General features: G+C 38.6%; 1 protein-coding gene across 1 annotated transcript in view; it reads right to left on the bottom strand.

Moving 5' to 3' along the window:
* Nucleotides 1-16854: 16854 nt before the first annotated feature.
* The window catches only part of dalrd3 (DALR anticodon binding domain containing 3), a 16818-nt gene continuing 16150 nt past the window's right edge, over nt 16855-17522 (bottom strand). The window contains exon 13 of the mRNA XM_049485609.1: nt 16855-17314. Coding sequence (XP_049341566.1) covers nt 17195-17314 — 120 coding nt within the window. The 3' untranslated portion in view covers nt 16855-17194. The remainder of the gene's footprint in view (nt 17315-17522) is intronic.

Genomic DNA, 17522 nt, shown 5'->3' with positions numbered 1-17522 from the left:
CTCAGAGCTTTAAACAGCGTCAGTCCCTCTCTCTCAGTAATATCAGCAGATCTGTGGCTGTTTGAGCTGTAAATATTATTTTTGCTCATTTTTCCCAGAGTTCTGATGACTAAACTGTGAGGAAGGAGAATCCAGCGACGGGTTCACACACACACACACACACACACACACACACACACACACACATGGCTAAGTAGGCCAGAGACGGTACATCTGAGGACATGCCACACATGCTGCCCAGGGTGCTGTACTTAATTTAATTTAATATATTTCTGTGGATTTGACTCACTGGAGCTGCTGTACCGCCTCCAGCTCAGCTCATCACTCCTACATTACAACACATCAGATAATATAATAATAAATACATTTGTCTAAACACTGTAAACCCATACGTTTGATAACCCAGATATTTCTAAACAATACTAAACTATTTTGAGTTAGTTGAACTGAATTTGTGAGCTCATATACTGTACTATTCAAACTGAGATCTTTGAGTTGAAACAACTTATAATAATAACTGAGTTTAGTCTGTTTTGTCATTAGCAGCTTCTTTTCTATTGGCTTCTGTCACAATCTATTTGCATACTGGGCGTGTCCAACAGTTTCTGACAGACACTCACCATCAGTGTGTAGTGATTCCCCCTGGGCTACCTTACAAATAAATCAACTTCCCCTTTAGTTGTAATTAAAACTTGATGTTTTAATTTATGCTAACTTAAGTTTTCATTCACCATTACTTAACTTTTTTAAGGCAACCGGTTTCCTCAATTTTTTTTAAGTAAATTCAACTCATCCAGGATTACAGTGTAGATATTTCACTTAAAAATGATGAGTTTCTTTGATTTTACCAAATTGAAAACCTCCAAACTGAACTGCTTGAATTTTTGCACCAGGAGTAAAGCAGCATAAAGTTATCCAAAAGCAGTGTGTAAGACTGGTGGAGGAGAACATGATGCCAAGTTGCATAAAAAACTGTCATTAAAAAAACACCAGGATTATTCCACCAAATAGTGGAATAATTTCTGAACTCTTAAAACTTTATGAATATGAACTTGTTTTCTTTGTATTATTTGAGGTCTGAAAGCTCTGCATCTTTTTGTTATTTCAGTCATTTCTCATTTTCTGTAAATAAATGCTCTAAATGAGAATATTTTTATTTGTAATTTGGGAGAAATGTTGTCTGTAGTTTATAGAATAAAACAACAATGTTCATTTTACTCAAACATAAACCTATAAATAGCAAAATCAGAGAAACTGATTCAGAAACTGAAGCTGTATATTAGCTGTAGATCTGTTCTGCTGATCGAGCCGAAACAAGATCAAACTAAATCAATATCAGAGCTGATCAGAATCTGAAGCAGGTCTGGCTCCAGAGTTAAGAGCAGATCAGGGCTGAGGGGAGTAAAAGTGCTGCGTCAGGATTAGGACTGAAAGTGAATTAGGATTAAAGTGAATTAGTGTAGATTAGATGAGTATCAGGAGGAGTCCGGGTGGGATAAGACCCTCTAAACCCACTCAGCCCACGGTCCCGCTAACCCGGCTACTGTACCGCTAATACTGAACTACTGACTTAAAGGGGGAGGGGCTTAAAATGCAAAGTAATAAAGAGCAACAACAAAAGATTAAAGTTTCGTATAAATCTAGCTAAAAACAATGGGGTAAATATATATGGGCCATTCAACCGAATGGGTGCTATTTCTGTTCCCAGGAAATTACATGTAAAATGTGCACAAAATAACTTTAAAATACATTTTATTATTAAGCATAGTTTAAAATAGATTGACCTAATTGCAAAAGTAAGATATGCAATTAATTAACATTAATAAAAACTACTTAGACCACTGAAAAAATAGCATTTGTTACCCATTCTCCCCACTCTCTAACTATAAACTTTACCATGAAATATAATTATTATTAAAATCATTCAGAGATGTATTTTTTTTGCATTGTTGTGTGACTCTGAATGTCTCCCATCTTTGCTTTAAAAATGTTTGTATTTCATAATAAATCCATAATATTAAGTTATAAAATACACATTTTAGTTGTGTCCCTGTGTCTCTGGTTTCACTCAGTCCTGTTACCGTAACACATTACCCTGATCATCTGAAACATCTGGAACATTCTACAACAGGAAGTCACATCTGCAACAGGAAGTGACATCAGCTGGTTCTTCTAAAGATCTGGATATTTGATCTTACTGTAACGATGACTGACGAGCTCAATCAATCTCAACACTCAGTCCTGTTACCTACATTCATTCTTACATTTTGCAAATTTGCAATTTTTTGGAAAAACACTACAATGTGCTCAGTGTCCTCATGCTATTAGCATAGCCGCCATTTAGCTATTTTTTTCATGTTTTTAATCATTCTATGCTAAAAACCAGCCCTGTTACTTTCACCCCTGTTACTCAAAACATAAAAAGTAACAGGAGTGAGTGCCAGTAACAGGCATTCATACATATAAATTATTTGAACATGCATTCTATAACCATTTATTTAAAATAAGGACTTTCTCAAGAGAAAATCAAAAGAAATGTGTACATTTATTTTTTAAATCTCAGTTTAGTTGTGTAACCATCTTTAGAATAGAAACCTTGTAAAAAATAAAATAAAGCTGCCTGAGTTTTATCAGTACATGTTTTTTGATTAGTTAAATACATGTGTTTTATAGATTCAGAGTTAAACAAAAAAAAAAGATAATAATAATAATAAAAAAAGTTTAATTTGGAAGAGCAAATAGCTCCCATTCAGTGGAATGGTCCTAAACTATACCTGGAGTGTAACACCATTAAAATTCAGATCCTGATCAATTAAGAATATCACTTTTTTTTACATCCATTGCACAAAATACACATCATTAAAAACATCTTACATATATACTATAGTTGAAAATAACAAACTAATTCCGTTACATTTTCTAGCCAACAGAAAAAGGCAATGGTGTCTTTTCCTTGATATTTAGGGGTCCTTGAGCAAGTCCTAACCCATAATTTCTCCCTGGAAGTGGGTGCTCATGCTCACCATTCTAGTGTTGGGGGCTTGATTACTAGTGATAAATGTGCCCAAAAAATCGTGAGTAAAAAATTGGATTAAATAAAATAAAAAATGTTAGCTTGTTTTCAGTAAAGTGGACAATGGTTGACATGCAAGTGCATGTATGGAGACCTGCACAAGCGCAGCAGCCAGAACAAGCCGAAATATCCTGTTTTTACCACATTTTTGATCCAAATGCTAAAACTGTTCATGAGGTTTGTATTGTGAGTAAATGAATGAAGTTCAAATTATATAGCGCCTTTCTAGAAACAAAAGGACGATTTACAATTTACACGTTTTACACACAAGCACATTACACATCCACACTCATCCACACACTGGTGAGAAGCGGCAGCCAATAGCGTACAGCGTACTCTCAACCAGAAACAACCACATCCACATGGAGGAGAACTACATCCAGCACTACAGCATTTACCCAGAACAGAGTATCAATAAATATCTGGACACATAGTTATACATACATTTACACACACACAAACTTACATACATACCACACACTTTACACATATATACACACCAGATCAATTTAGAGTATTAACTTTACCTGATCTCCATGGATTAGATTTTAAAGTGTGATTTAAAATATGTTTATTAAATGGTAATAAAACTTTCAGCATCCAGTATTTTAGTATCTCCTTTTTAATAGAAATAAGAACCTGGTCTTGTAGGACTAAATGCAGTAAATAACCCGTCAGCGGTGGTTCTTCCTGAGGGGGCTGAGATCAATAAGTGTAAACCAACAAATTTCACCTACAGTATAAAAAAAAAAAGTGCGTGTCCTTCAATTGATTCTCAATAGAACCATACTAAAATTTAACTATTTGAACACTAAAAAATATGGTCCTATTCTTTTGGCAGTATTTCTCTATTTTAGGGAATAGAAAAGCCGTGCATAAACAGTTAATACACATTAATGTCATTAATTCATAAATTACGAAATCGTTATAAAAGATATGTATAATGGGATATAAAGACATATAGCATATTATTGTGCTGCACCTTTTATGCTAATTCATGTCCACATGCCTAAATGTGCCATATGGCTGTTTTGCACTTTTAAGGTTAATATATGTATATATATTCATAAATGTAGGCGGTTCTTAAGCTCTATGTTTTGTACGCACGGTCATGATTTAAACAGCTGGTGATAATTACCAATTATTACATTTATACAGATAAATAAGGTACAAATATGAGTAAACTGAGTTTAATATCTTTATTATTCTTCTCCTTATTTTCACTGTTCTTCAATATTCATTATTATTTGGGTGGTGTGGGGTTATTCTCAGGTACAGCAGTGATTAGCAGTGATTAGCATGGTGGTGGTGTATGAGGTGTTAGTGTGTGTTGAGCTGGTACAGTGAGTGGATCAGATACAGCAGCAGTGCTGCTGGAGTTTTTAAACACCTCAGTGTCTCTGATGCACTGAAAATAGTCTACTAACCAGAAATATCCTGCCAGAAATCAGCATTCTCTGAGCAGCATCCTTAGGGCAGCATCCTTTAGGCAGCATCCTTTAGGCAGCGTCCTTTAGTCAGCGTCCATTAGGGCAGCATCCTGTGGGCAGCATCCTGTGAGCAGCATCCTGTGAGCAGCATCCTGTGAGCAGCATCCTGAGAGCAGCATCCTGTGAGCAGCATCCTTTAAGCAGCATCGTTTGGGCAGCATCGTTTGGGCAGCATCCTTTGGGCAGCATCGTTTGGGCAGCATCGTTTGGGCAGCATCCTTTGGGCAGCATCCTTAGGGCAGCATCCTTTAGGCAGCGTCCTTTAGTCAGCGTCCATTAGGGCAGCATCCTGTGGGCAGCATCCTGTGAGCAGCATCCTGTGAGCAGCATCCTGTGAGCAGCATCCTGAGAGCAGCATCCTGTGAGCAGCATCCTTTAAGCAGCATCGTTTGGGCAGCATCGTTTGGGCAGCATCGTTTGGGCAGCATCCTTTGGGCAGCATCTTTTGGGCAGCATCCTTTAGGCAGCATCCTGTAGGCAGCATCCTTTGGGCAGCATCATTTAGGGCAGCATCCTTTAGGGCAGCATCCTTTAGGGCAGAATGCTTTAGGGCAGCATCCTTTAGGGCAGCATCCTTTAGGGCAGCATCCTTTAGGGCAGCATCATTTAGGGCAGCATCATTTAGGGCAGCTTCCTTTAGGGCAGCATCCTTTAGGGCAGCATCCTTTAGGGCAGCATCCTTTAGGGCAGCATTCTGTAGGGCAGCATTCTGTAGGGCAGCATTCTGTAGGGCAGCATCCTGTAGGGCAGCATCCTGTGGGCAGCATCCTGTGGGCAGCACCTTTTAGGGCAGCATCCTTTAGGCAGCATCCTGTAGGGCAGCATCCTATGGTTGGGGGTCATGTGACTGGGAGATAATGTGGAATATGAACCTTTTTTTAGTAAAGCTTTTAAAGTTTAAGAGTAAATAAAGAACAATGTGTGTAGAGAGAAAGAAAAGTGACAGAAAGAGAGAGAGAGAAAGATAGAGAGATAAAATGAGAGAGAGACAGAGAAATAGAGAGAGAGAGGGAGAGAGAGAGAGTGACAGCTGTTGCATGAGGCCCTGATCTGATTAAATCTGTCCATGTCTGCTCAGCATCACCAACCCCCACCACACACACACACACACACACACACACACTCTCTGAACCTCTGCTGTCTGACACTTTTCCAGCTCCAGACAGCTGCCTGAGTCTGAGTCCGGATCAGAATCAGCACACAGCATCTCTGTCCAAACGCAGACGGCGTGTCCTGCAGGCGGAGTGTCCTGAAGATGGATTTATTTACCCTTTGTGAACTGGTGCAACACCCCACCAAATGAAGGAGAAAATGTTTCTATCACATTAAACCAGTGTTATACTAGCTGTGACTGTTCTGGACAGCCAGTCCTGCCTCTGAATATCTTAAACCAATCAGCAGATTCTGCTATTTATAGGTTTCTGTTTGAGTAAAATGAAGATTGTTGTTTTATTCTATAAACTACAGACAACATTTCTCCCAAATTACAAATAAAAATATTCTCATTTAGAGCATTTATTTACAGAAAATGAGAAATGACTGAAATAACAAAAAAAGATGCAGAACTTTCAGACCTCAAATAATACAAAGAAAACAAGTTCATATTCATAAAGTTTTAAGAGTTCAGAAATAATCAATATTTGGTGGAATAACCCTGGTTGGTTTTTAATCACAGTTTTTAATATCATGCATCTTGGCATCATGTTCTCCACCACCAGTCTTACACACTGCTTTTGGATAACTTTATGCTGCTTTACTCCTGGTGTAAAAATTCAAGCAGTTCAGTTTGGTGGTTTGATGGTTTGTGATCATCCATCTTCCTCTTGATTATATTCCAGAGGTTTTTAATTTGGTTAAATCAAAGAAAATCATCATTTTTAAGTGCTCTCTTATTTTTTTTCAAGATGCTGTATTTATATAGCTGTGTAGTGATTACTGGAGGTAATGTAATGCTACATGAGGTGACCAGAAAAAGAAAAGAAAGTGTTTAATACAAGGTAACAATGTCAAGTTTTATGTCAAATATTTTACAGGTCAACAACAGATTTTTGCTATAAGATAAATCTGAGCTGAGCTGTGTTTTCTTCCAGGCTAAGATTGGAGCACGTTCAGCTTGGAAATCTTTTTTTTTAAACTGTTTTTAACTTCTCTACACTTACGAAAAGTAGGTTTCCTACATCACATCGTAAACAGGCCCACGCAAACGCTAACCCACACACAAAAACACATTACCCACAATCCTCGGGCAGGCTGGATCGCTAACTGATCGCTAGTTCCTGAAGCTGACAGAAGTCGTAAGTGAGGCGTTTCAGACGCTCGGTTTCTGCGTTTGATCGGAAAATAAAAGAACTGAATAAAAAACATCTCACTACGCTACGAGCTAACCCACGCAGCGCTCACCTTGAACTGCAGCAGCATTACCCACAACCCCTTTCACATTTATAATTGAGTGTGGCAGCGAACAATGATTCAGTCTAACACTGCAGCGGAACACACACACACACACGCTGCATACTATACGGCTAATAAATGGTGCATTGCAACAGATGGGCTGGGCTACAGATAGCAGATACAGACTATAAATCAACATTACAATACTATTTTTACTTACATTTCTACATCAAACACATTAAGCCAAAATACTTTTCTGGGCCAGTTTACAAAGTTTTCAAAATATATTATAAAACGTGACATAAAATTGGGGATAAATCTGAACTCCAAAGATACAGTCGCTATAAGACCTAAAGATACTCCTCCAAAACTCCAACACTTTAGTCCTAAACCCCACCCTTATCTAAACCCCACCCCCATATAAACCCTCCCCATTCCACCCCTAACCCCTCCCCATCTAAACCCCACCCTTATCTAAACCCCACCCCCATCTAAACCCATCCCCATTCCACCCTCAACCCCTCCCCCACCTAATCCCCGCCCTCATCTAAACCCCTCCCCCACTCTAACCTTAAATCCACCCCATATAAACTCCTGCCCCTAAACCCCTCCCCATTCTACCCCTAAACTCCACCCCATCTAAACTCCACCCACACTCTAACCCTAAACCCCACCCACATATAAATCCCTCCCTCACTTTAACCCTAAACCCCACCCACATACAACCCACTCTCTAACCCTAAACCCCACCCACATATAAACCCCTCCCACTCTCTAACCCTAAACCCCACCCACATATAAACCCCTCCCACACTCTAACCCTAAACCCCACCCACATATAACCCACTCTCTAACCCTAAACCCCACCCACATATAAATCCCTCCCTCACTTTAACCCTAAACCCCACCCACATATAAACCCCTTCCACACTCTAACCCTAAACCCCACCCACATATAAATCCCTCCCTCACTTTAACCCTAAACCCCACCCACATATAACCCCCTCCCACTCTCTAACCCTAAACCCCACCCACATATAAACCCCTCCCACACTCTAACCCTAAACCCCACCCACATATAAATCCCTCCCTCACTTTAACCCTAAACCCCACCCACATATAAACCCCTTCCACACTCTAACCCTAAACCCCACCCACATATAACCCCCTCCCCCACTTTAACCCTAAACCCCACCCACATATAACCCCCTAAACCCCATCCCATCTAAAATCCACCCACACTCTTAACTCTAAACCCCACCCACATATAAACCTTTCCCCGCAATCTAACCCTTAACTCCACCCATATATAAACCCCTCCCCATTCTATCCCTTAACCCCATCATCTCTCTCATTCTACCCCGGAACCCCTCCGTCATCTAAACCCCTGCCCCTTGTACCCCTTTAAACCCCACCTCATTCTATCCCTAAATTCCTACCCCACCCACATATAAACCCCTCCCCCACTCTAACCATAAACCCCACCCATAACGCCTCATCACTTTACCTCACTCTCTCTTCCCATTTCACTCTCTCTCTATCCTTTCCTTGCTTTACCTCTTTCTCTCCTTTCCTCTCTCTCTCTCTTCACTCTATTCTCATGGGCATCCCTGACCCCATTCATCTCTCTCTCTCTCTCTCGCTGTTAAAGGGTGGTGGTATAGCTTGTAGCGATTACACTGCGTTCTCTCTCTCCTCCTTTGAACTGCTTTCATCCTCTCGCTCCTCTTTTCTCTCTCCTCCTCTTCTGTCTCCCTCCTTTCTTTTGTCTTGAAGCGAGGGAGGCCTTCTGGGGATGATTGACAGGTTAACTGGCCCCCAGCCACAACAGAGAGAGAGAGAGAGAGAGAGAGAGAGAGAGAGAGAGAGAGAGAGAGAGAGAGAGAGAGAGAGAGGAAGGGAGAGAGAGAGAGAGAGAGGATAAAAAATGTGAGAGACAGAAATAGACGAGTGAATTAATGAGACAGAATGAGAGAAAGAGAGAGAATTAGTGAGAGAGGGAGAGATTGCACCCTGGTGGTTTAGTGGGTATACTACAGATAAATTAAATAACAGCACCATTCTTTATTACTTGTGATAAAAACACAGAATTTTCAGAAAATTCACTCCTGATCAACCTGTATATCTGGAAAAAAATAAGAGAGCTCTTAAAAATGATGAGTTTCTTTGATTTTACCAAATTAAAAACCTCTGGAATATAATCAAGAGGAAGATGGATGATCACAAACCATCAAACCACCAAACTGAACTGCTTGAATTTTTGCACCAGGAGTAAAGCAGCATAAAGTTATCCAAAAGCAGTGTGTAAGACTGGTGGAGGAGAACATGATGACAAGATGCATGAAAAAAAACTGTGATTAAAAACCAACCAGGGTTATTCCACCAATATTTCTCATTTTCTGTAAATAAATGCTCTAAATTACAACATTTTTATTTGGAATTTGGGAGAAATGTTGTTTGTAGCTTATAGAACAAAACAACAATGTTCATTATATATTATAATTATATATAAAATAATTTAAATCTTATTTTTTTTTTCAAAGCTGTACACGCATCCTATAGAAACTAAAGAGTGCCGCACTGACCTGTTGATGTGATATTCACTTTTCACACAAGAGGTTAATTCTAGCCAGATGCCGCCGGTCACCATCATTACCCGCCACTGCAGTGTTTGGGATGATGGAGCTGCAGTTTGCATCAGAGCTCAGACTGGGTTAGTTCTTCACAGCGAGGAGGAGAAGTGATCACTCGTCTCTTCCGGTAATGTAAGACAGCAAGAGTCTGATAGCTTTCGGCTCTCGGAATAAACACCAGCTGCTTCCCCCCCGGAATATCCGTACACAGAATAAATATCACCCTCACATCAGATACTTATTATTCTGATTTTATTTTACATCATCTGAACCTGCTCTCAAAATATTTACACTGTATGAACATAAAAACTGTACAGAATTCAACGTATCAAACATGAAAAAACGAGAGAGAGAGAGAGAGAGAGAGTACAGTAGGTCATGCTGTTGTTTCTTCATCAGCAGCCGGAGTCTGAGAGAGTGAGAGAGAGAGAGAGAGAAAGTACAGTAGGTCATGCTGCTTCTCTTGCATCAGCAGCCGGAGTCTGAGAGAGAGAGAGAGAGAGAGAGAGTACAGTAGATCATGCTGCTACTCTTGCATCAGCAGCCGGAGTCTGAGAGAGAGAGAGAGAGAGAGAGAGAGAGTACAGTAGGTCATGCTGCTTCTCTTGCATCAGCAGCCGGAGTCTGAGAGAGAGAGAGAGAGAGAGAGAGAGAGAGAGAGAGAGTACAGTAGATCATGCTGCTACTCTTGCATCAGCAGCCGGAGTCTGAGAGAGAGAGAGAGAGAGAGAGAGAGAGAGAGTACAGTAGGTCATGCTGCTTCTCTTGCATCAGCAGCCGGAGTCTGAGAGAGAGAGAGAGAGAGAGAGTACAGTAGGTCATGCTGTTTCTCCATCAGCAGCCTGAGTCTGAGAGGGAGAGAGAGAGAGAGAGAGAGAGAGTACAGTAAGTGATGCTGATAACTGGGTCAGAAGCACTGGGAGCTGCAGAGTCTGAATTCAGTACCAGTATTCCGGTTCTGTTCGGCAGTATCTGTGTTTATTGGAGACGCTTTTTCAGCTCAGTGTCGGGTCTATATATATATTGAAGCACTATGAAGATGAGGGGCGTGAAATAAGCTCCTGCACTTTTCACCCAGACCCTCCTCCAGCTCTTCTTCACTAATCTCACGTCTGACTGGACAGAGGTCTTATATATTTGTCTAGTGTTTATATTTTGCCGTTATCACCAGGGAGCAGAGTGGGTGCACTGGAATTAGAGCTTAGATCGGGCCCAAAATGTTCAGAACGACCCGACCTTAAGCCTCATACACTGTCATTTTCAGCCCGAGGCAGATTTAAACCCCATATTTTTTAAATAATTTAAATATAAATATGTTTTAAAACAGTTTTCAGGCTGTTTAGATGAGAGAAATCTATTCAGAATGATGTTAATTAACATTGCAACACTGAAGAAGCATGGACCTATTATTTAACACAAAGGTTTATTAAGAACAGATCTCTGAAAGATTAAAACCAGATTAAAAATGATCCACAGGCCTAATCATCAGTAAAATGGGCTACAAGAATGATGTCTGAATGACTTTCCTCCTCTAATATAATATATTTTACCATGGTTTAAGAATAGAAAATCCATGCTTAACAAACAAACCAAAAGAAAATGCGTAATACGGACAGGTGGCGCGTGCATTAAGCAGCTGTGCAACTTTTATTTTAAAAACTCAGTTTGATTTGTTGCTTGTGATTACTTGTGATTATCACCTTATAGCTTTATATTGAATAAAAATAGCATAAAAAAAAACAGTCGCCTACGTCACAGATAATTTTCTAGAGCCCGACCCTTTGAGTCGGGCAAAGAATCTAAGCTCTAACTGGAATAACATTCCCCTAATCAAAAAATAAATGAATACTAACAAAAAAATCATCCTACTTGTGCAACTATCGCTATTTTCTTAAATGTGGCGTGGAAGAGGAAGGAGGACTCGTGAGACTCATTGCAAGTACTCAACAGCTCTTTATTAACAGGCTTGCCACTCACTTATAGCCTTTAACAAGGCTAGGAGAGCGAAACCCAACTACCACCACATCACAAACAGCCCTGAGGCCAACAACCCAGCTATCCAGCACAGAGATGGTAGGTCCCCTTAACCCACCCAAAACATACCCCCATAATGCCCCGCTGGCCCCGGATTACCATGACCCGCCCCCACAGGCACACTACAAGCTGGCACACACACACACACACACACACACACACACACACAGACGCCACAATATAATGTATTCGGACATTTCATCTAATCAGTGAATTCAGCTACGTCACATTGGAGACATTCTCTAGAACCCTTTTTAGGCAAGTTTTATTTTTTATTTTTTTGCCCAAAATTACTCTCACGTAAAGATAAAGAGATCTCATCAGCTCTAATATTAACAAATTCAGTTGCTTTTAGAACAAGCCGTTTAAGGGCTCGGTCACTGTTATGCAAATAAACTCTTAACTAAACTAAACTCTTAGCTAGTATTCGAACGCTCTTATATTTCCCTCATCAGTTATAACACATACATAGAAAGGGCAACAGTGTAGACGGCTGTGATTCATTTGGCAAACAACAGGTCATTGTTGCCCTTTCTACTGTACGTATGTGTTATAACTGATTATTAATGATTTATAAGGCATTTAAAACCTAATTAGTAACCATTAATAAACTAATTTTAAACCATTTATAAACCCTTTATTAAGGTAGTCTTATTTTAAAGTAAATAAATATTAAAAACAGGTCTTTAAAAATAAGAACCCCCGTTCTGAATCTGGCGAGTGAATAATTGCCCCAGTCAGTCAGAGTTTTCCTCATCTTTAATTCTCCTCTGATGAGGTTCTGACCCGTCAATAGATGTATTGATCAGCGGTGTGAAAGAAAGGCAGGGATCGAAGGCGGGGCTGCTGCCGGGGTGAAGCTGATGCAAAGCCAATAATCAATAATTTAGGCCCCCTGTCACAGTTAATCAGTATCTAAGTCTTATTGGTTCTGATCTAATCTATAAAGAGCAAAGCATCCAAACAAATGAGTGTTAAAAACAGGAATTAGATACATATTTGGACCAAATTATAATATTCTGTTCATTAATCAGATTCTGCAATCAGAATTAGGTCGGTCACGATACGATTTTTTTGTGGACGATATATTGTCCCCAAAATTATTCTGATACACGATAATTTTTGTAATTTTAAGACTATTAAATGCCACTGAGAAAATGATAAAAGTTCAAAATTTAAATTAATCATTTTATCATAATTTGTTTTTTTTGGGGAATTATTTACTTATTTCTTCGCCTACTTTACTCCACACTGTGTGTATATGAGTCACAGTTATTGAAGCACGACTGACTAAAATACTGTTCACGGTTATGTATGTGATCAAACATAAAAATAAACACAACAGACGAAATCACGATTAACAAATATTATTGTTGATTATGTTCATTTATTGTACGATAAATCGATATTGCAATTATTGTGACAGACCTAATCAGAAATTACAATAATTAAGATGATCTACTTAATATCAGTTTTCTCCTGACTAGAGATGTGTTTTAGATGAAGAACCTGGTGAAAAAATATTAAACAGAGATACAGTTTGATATATTGCAATTGAAACTGCTATAATAACTGTTTTATTTGGAAAATACAAATAAAAAATGTTTCTAACATTTATTTAGACTTATCAAACCATTTTTATTTAGCCATCAAACCAAACTGAACTGCTTGAATTTTTGCACCAGGAGTAAAGCAGCATAAAGTTATCCAAAAGCAGTGTGTAAGACTGGTGGAGGAGGAGAACATGATGCCAAGATGCATAAAAACTGTGATTAAAAACCAACCAGGGTTATTCCACCAAATATTGATTATTTCTGAACTCTTAAAACTTTATGAATATGAACTTGTTTTCTTTACATTATTTGAGGTCTGAAAGTTCTGCATCTTTTTTGTTATTTCAGTCATTTCTCATTTTCTGTAAATAAATGCTCTAAATGAGAATATTTTTATTTGGAATTTGGGAGAAATGTTGTCTGTAGTTTATAGAATAAAACAACAATGTTCATTTTACTCAAACATAAACCTATAAATAGCAAAATCAGAGAAACTTATTTTATTAATTTATATTTACTTTATTTTCTATACTGTTCTATACTATTTTTTCCTTTTTAATAATTGATACTGTATTATAAAAATTAATATCGCAATACTGAAGTGTGTTAATATATTTTTACACCTGTATTCCCCACCTTCACACACACACAAAGTATAAACAGTCCAGAATTTGAGATAAACACTCATTTATTAATGAAAACAGAGTGGATTAATCTCTAAAATCAGATACAGCAACAGAACTCACTGACACAAACGGACGAGTCCAGGAGTATCTTTACACTCATTACACTCATTAGTCCCGTTCACACCTGGTATTAACATTAATCCTGATCTGAACACCTGGTGTTGAGTATTACCTTACTCATCTTTGTTATCTTATGCTCAGCTAACCCGCATGGATGGCGGACGGTGTGGTATCGCGATTATTTAAAAACAGAACCAATTCGAAGTCTGGACACGCCTCCTAATTCAATTTCTATTTATCATAATACATAATAAATCCTGTAGTAACTTAAAAACAGGGTTAAACAAACTAAAATACTCTGTGAAGTATTTAGATACTCTTATCTGAGGAGCTGTTTGTTAACTTGTGGTTTCTGACGCTGAAAACTCTGATTAACTCATCCTGTACAACAGAGGAAACTCTCGCTCTTCCTGCTCTTTCCTGGGGTGGTCCTGATGAGTGCCAGTTCCATCATTATAATGTTTATGATGGTCTTTGCAGTGACTGCACTTGTAAATACTTTCAAAATTCTTCTTTTCGGATTGACTGACCTTCATTATTATCAGTATTTTATTCTTTACTTAGTTGAAAATTTATTCTCATAACCTGGATTCGAACATTACTCAAATATTCACTATTCACTGTATACCTGTAACTCTACCTCTTCTCTACTTTACTTTAACTGATGCTCTCAAACACTTTATTAAGAGACAAGAAATTCAAGTTATTAACTCTTGATGAGTTCAGCACAGCTGTTAACTGAAAGCCTGAATTCCAGGTGACTCTACCTCATAAAACTGACTAAAAAACAAGTGATCATCTAAGCAAGAGGTGCTTCTTTGAAGAATCTAAAATGTTTAACATGTTTTTGGTTTACTAAATAATTCCATATCGTCGCTATCCAATGAAAAACCTGATTTTAACAACATAATTTAAACAGACAAACTGTCCCTTACACTGTGCCAAGATTGCTTGATAAATGGACCAATAGAAATATCTCAAAATGACCTGAAATAAACTCTTTTTACAAGTTTAAAAAGATTAAATGTTTTTTTCTCACCTGTAAAGTTGCTGTTTAAGAGATACTTGTTTTTCATTGGACAGTAATTACATGTTTTTCTTCATGGTTTAGATCTTACATCTTAAAATAATGAAAAAACACTGAATTTAAGGTGTGTCCAAACTTTTGACTGGTACTCACAACTTTACTGAAGCCTTATGTTCAATATGTCCAGAAGCTCCGCCCACTTCTTTACTGGATTTGGAGGGAATCTGGGATAAAGAACAATAATACAGTGGAAACACAGCGTATTGTACTCCGACCAATCAGTATCCCAGATCTTTTTTATGGGAAGAAATAGACACAGAAGTCCTATCTAGATGGAGGTTCTGGGGTAATTTCTCTCTTTTATTGGGGTTTTTATCCTCTGTGATTTTATTCCCGTCCAGAACGATCATGTAGGTGTTTTTCTCAGACGTCCTCTGAGAAAATTACAGGCTGAATTATCTACTGTTTTTCTCTGAATTCCTTGGTCCTCTGGTAATTTTAGTCCCGTCCGGACGCACATCTCTGAGTTTCGTCTCCTCGCCTTTAACAAAATAGATATTTGTCCACTGCCGCGCACCATAATTACACTTTGATCGCCACGGTTTCCACAGAGATCCACGTTTAAAAACACAACAGTGAGTGGAAATGGAGGAGCTACTGAACAGCGTGATGTCATGTGACCGAGAAAAACTAAAGCCTAAAAACTCACTGATCCTCGTGTTTTTTCAATTTTTACAAAGGAAGAAGATGCTGCACTATTATGATCTGATCACCAGGGACACATGTTAAAGCCAGGTGTGAACGGGTTCTCTCTCACACACACACACACACACACACACACACACACACACACACACACACACACACACACACACACACACACACAAAATGTTAAGAACAGTCAGGTGTATGGCACTGGTGTACTCAGGTGTACTCAGGTGTACTAACGAGCACTGAGACTGCATTAACTCTCTATGGCACTTCACACTCTTACAGCTGTGAGTATCTACAATAAGAGTGAGACAGATTAAATAATGTACTGTACAGAGATCTGAGGAGGAAATCTACATTAGGAACCATCTCTACTGTACAGGAAATATTTAATATTATAAATAAGGGGTGTTTTATTTATCAGAGACAGTGTTAGTGAAGAATATGACAGATCTTATGGGATTAGACAACAAAACCATGTAATAAAAATTATTTTCATAGCAGGCCTGGAGCCCAGCAGTACTGCTGAACCTCCCTGTAGAAGATGTGACTGATGATTCTGTGATTATTGGACCATAACTGCTGATTATTAACTAATATTACAGATAAGAAGACGAGTCTGTAATGAAATGAATTGGAGGAATTGATGAGTGAACAGCTCTCAGTTCTTTAAGTAGTAATTTAAGTATTTTTCACACTATAAAGTGCACTTAAAAAAAAAAAAAAAATCGCCAGTGCTCCTTATGTATAAATTCTACCAGTCAGGTATTAAGGAGCAGTAAAGCCACTCCACTGAAGTTTCTCCAGCACCGGAACTGGAGCAGTATTAGCCTTAGCATTAGCTGCTAACCATGCTAAGCGCTAGCTCTATAGTCATTTAGAGACAAGTATATCAGACTGTAGTCTGCATGTTTAACGTATTAAAATAAGCTACTATCACCCAGGCTTACTGGAACACTCAGGGTTCCTCAGTGTAGTGCTATCAGCCGGCATTTGCTAGGGCTAAATGTGGCTAGCAGTTAGCTGCTAATGCTAACGCTAATGCTGCTGCACGCAGCCTTAGTAGAAATCTGGAAATCTAAACTTACTGTAAATAAAAGATTAAAAAAAAAACAGTTTTTAGGAGAGAAATCTGTATAGATTAACATCCAGCTCTTGTGTGACCTTAAAGGAAAATTAAATATATATATAAGATAGAGATTTACAGTTTTGTTCACTAAGCTTAGCTTTTTTTAATTTATTTAATCTACCCCTATTTTTATAATCCAGTGCGCTTTATAGTGCGAAACATAATCTACTAATCTAAACCCTGTTTATTCCTGTGATTAGTCTCATATATATTACCTGACAGGTATCTGGATTATATCCTAATAAGACATTAAATATTTTCTGGGATTAGTTTGGGTGGATTTTAATGTGGTTTGGTCGTATTCAGGTGTAAACCGGGTATTCTGAGGTATTTAAAAGCTGAAATGGATCTGCAGACCAGTGGAAGAGGGGTTGTTCTCTATTGATTATTGATTGATTGATTGGGGACTATAGCTGTGGGATGGGGGGCAGGTTGAGGGAGTGCAGGGCGCTGTGGTAAAGTTCTCTCAGAGCTCTGAGCAAAAACAACCTGCAGAACATCTGATTAAAGAGGTGAGGTAACGGCTCCTGCAGAGAGAGAGAGAGAGAGAGAGAGAGAGAGAGAGAGAGAGAGAGAGAGAGAGAAAGAATAAAGAAATAAAATAAAAGAAAGAGTGCATGAGTGACGAAGAGAAAAAAAGAGAGGGAGAGAGAGAGAAAGAAAGACAACGATGGAAAGAAAAAATGTGAAGGAAATCGAGAGATGGATAAAGAGAAAAAGAAGAAAAAGAGTGAG

This window comes from Astyanax mexicanus, chromosome 12 (assembly GCF_023375975.1).
Source record: "Astyanax mexicanus isolate ESR-SI-001 chromosome 12, AstMex3_surface, whole genome shotgun sequence".
NCBI classification, from domain to species: Eukaryota; Metazoa; Chordata; class Actinopteri; order Characiformes; family Acestrorhamphidae; genus Astyanax; species Astyanax mexicanus.
This window is presented reverse-complemented; position numbering and strand designations above follow the sequence as displayed.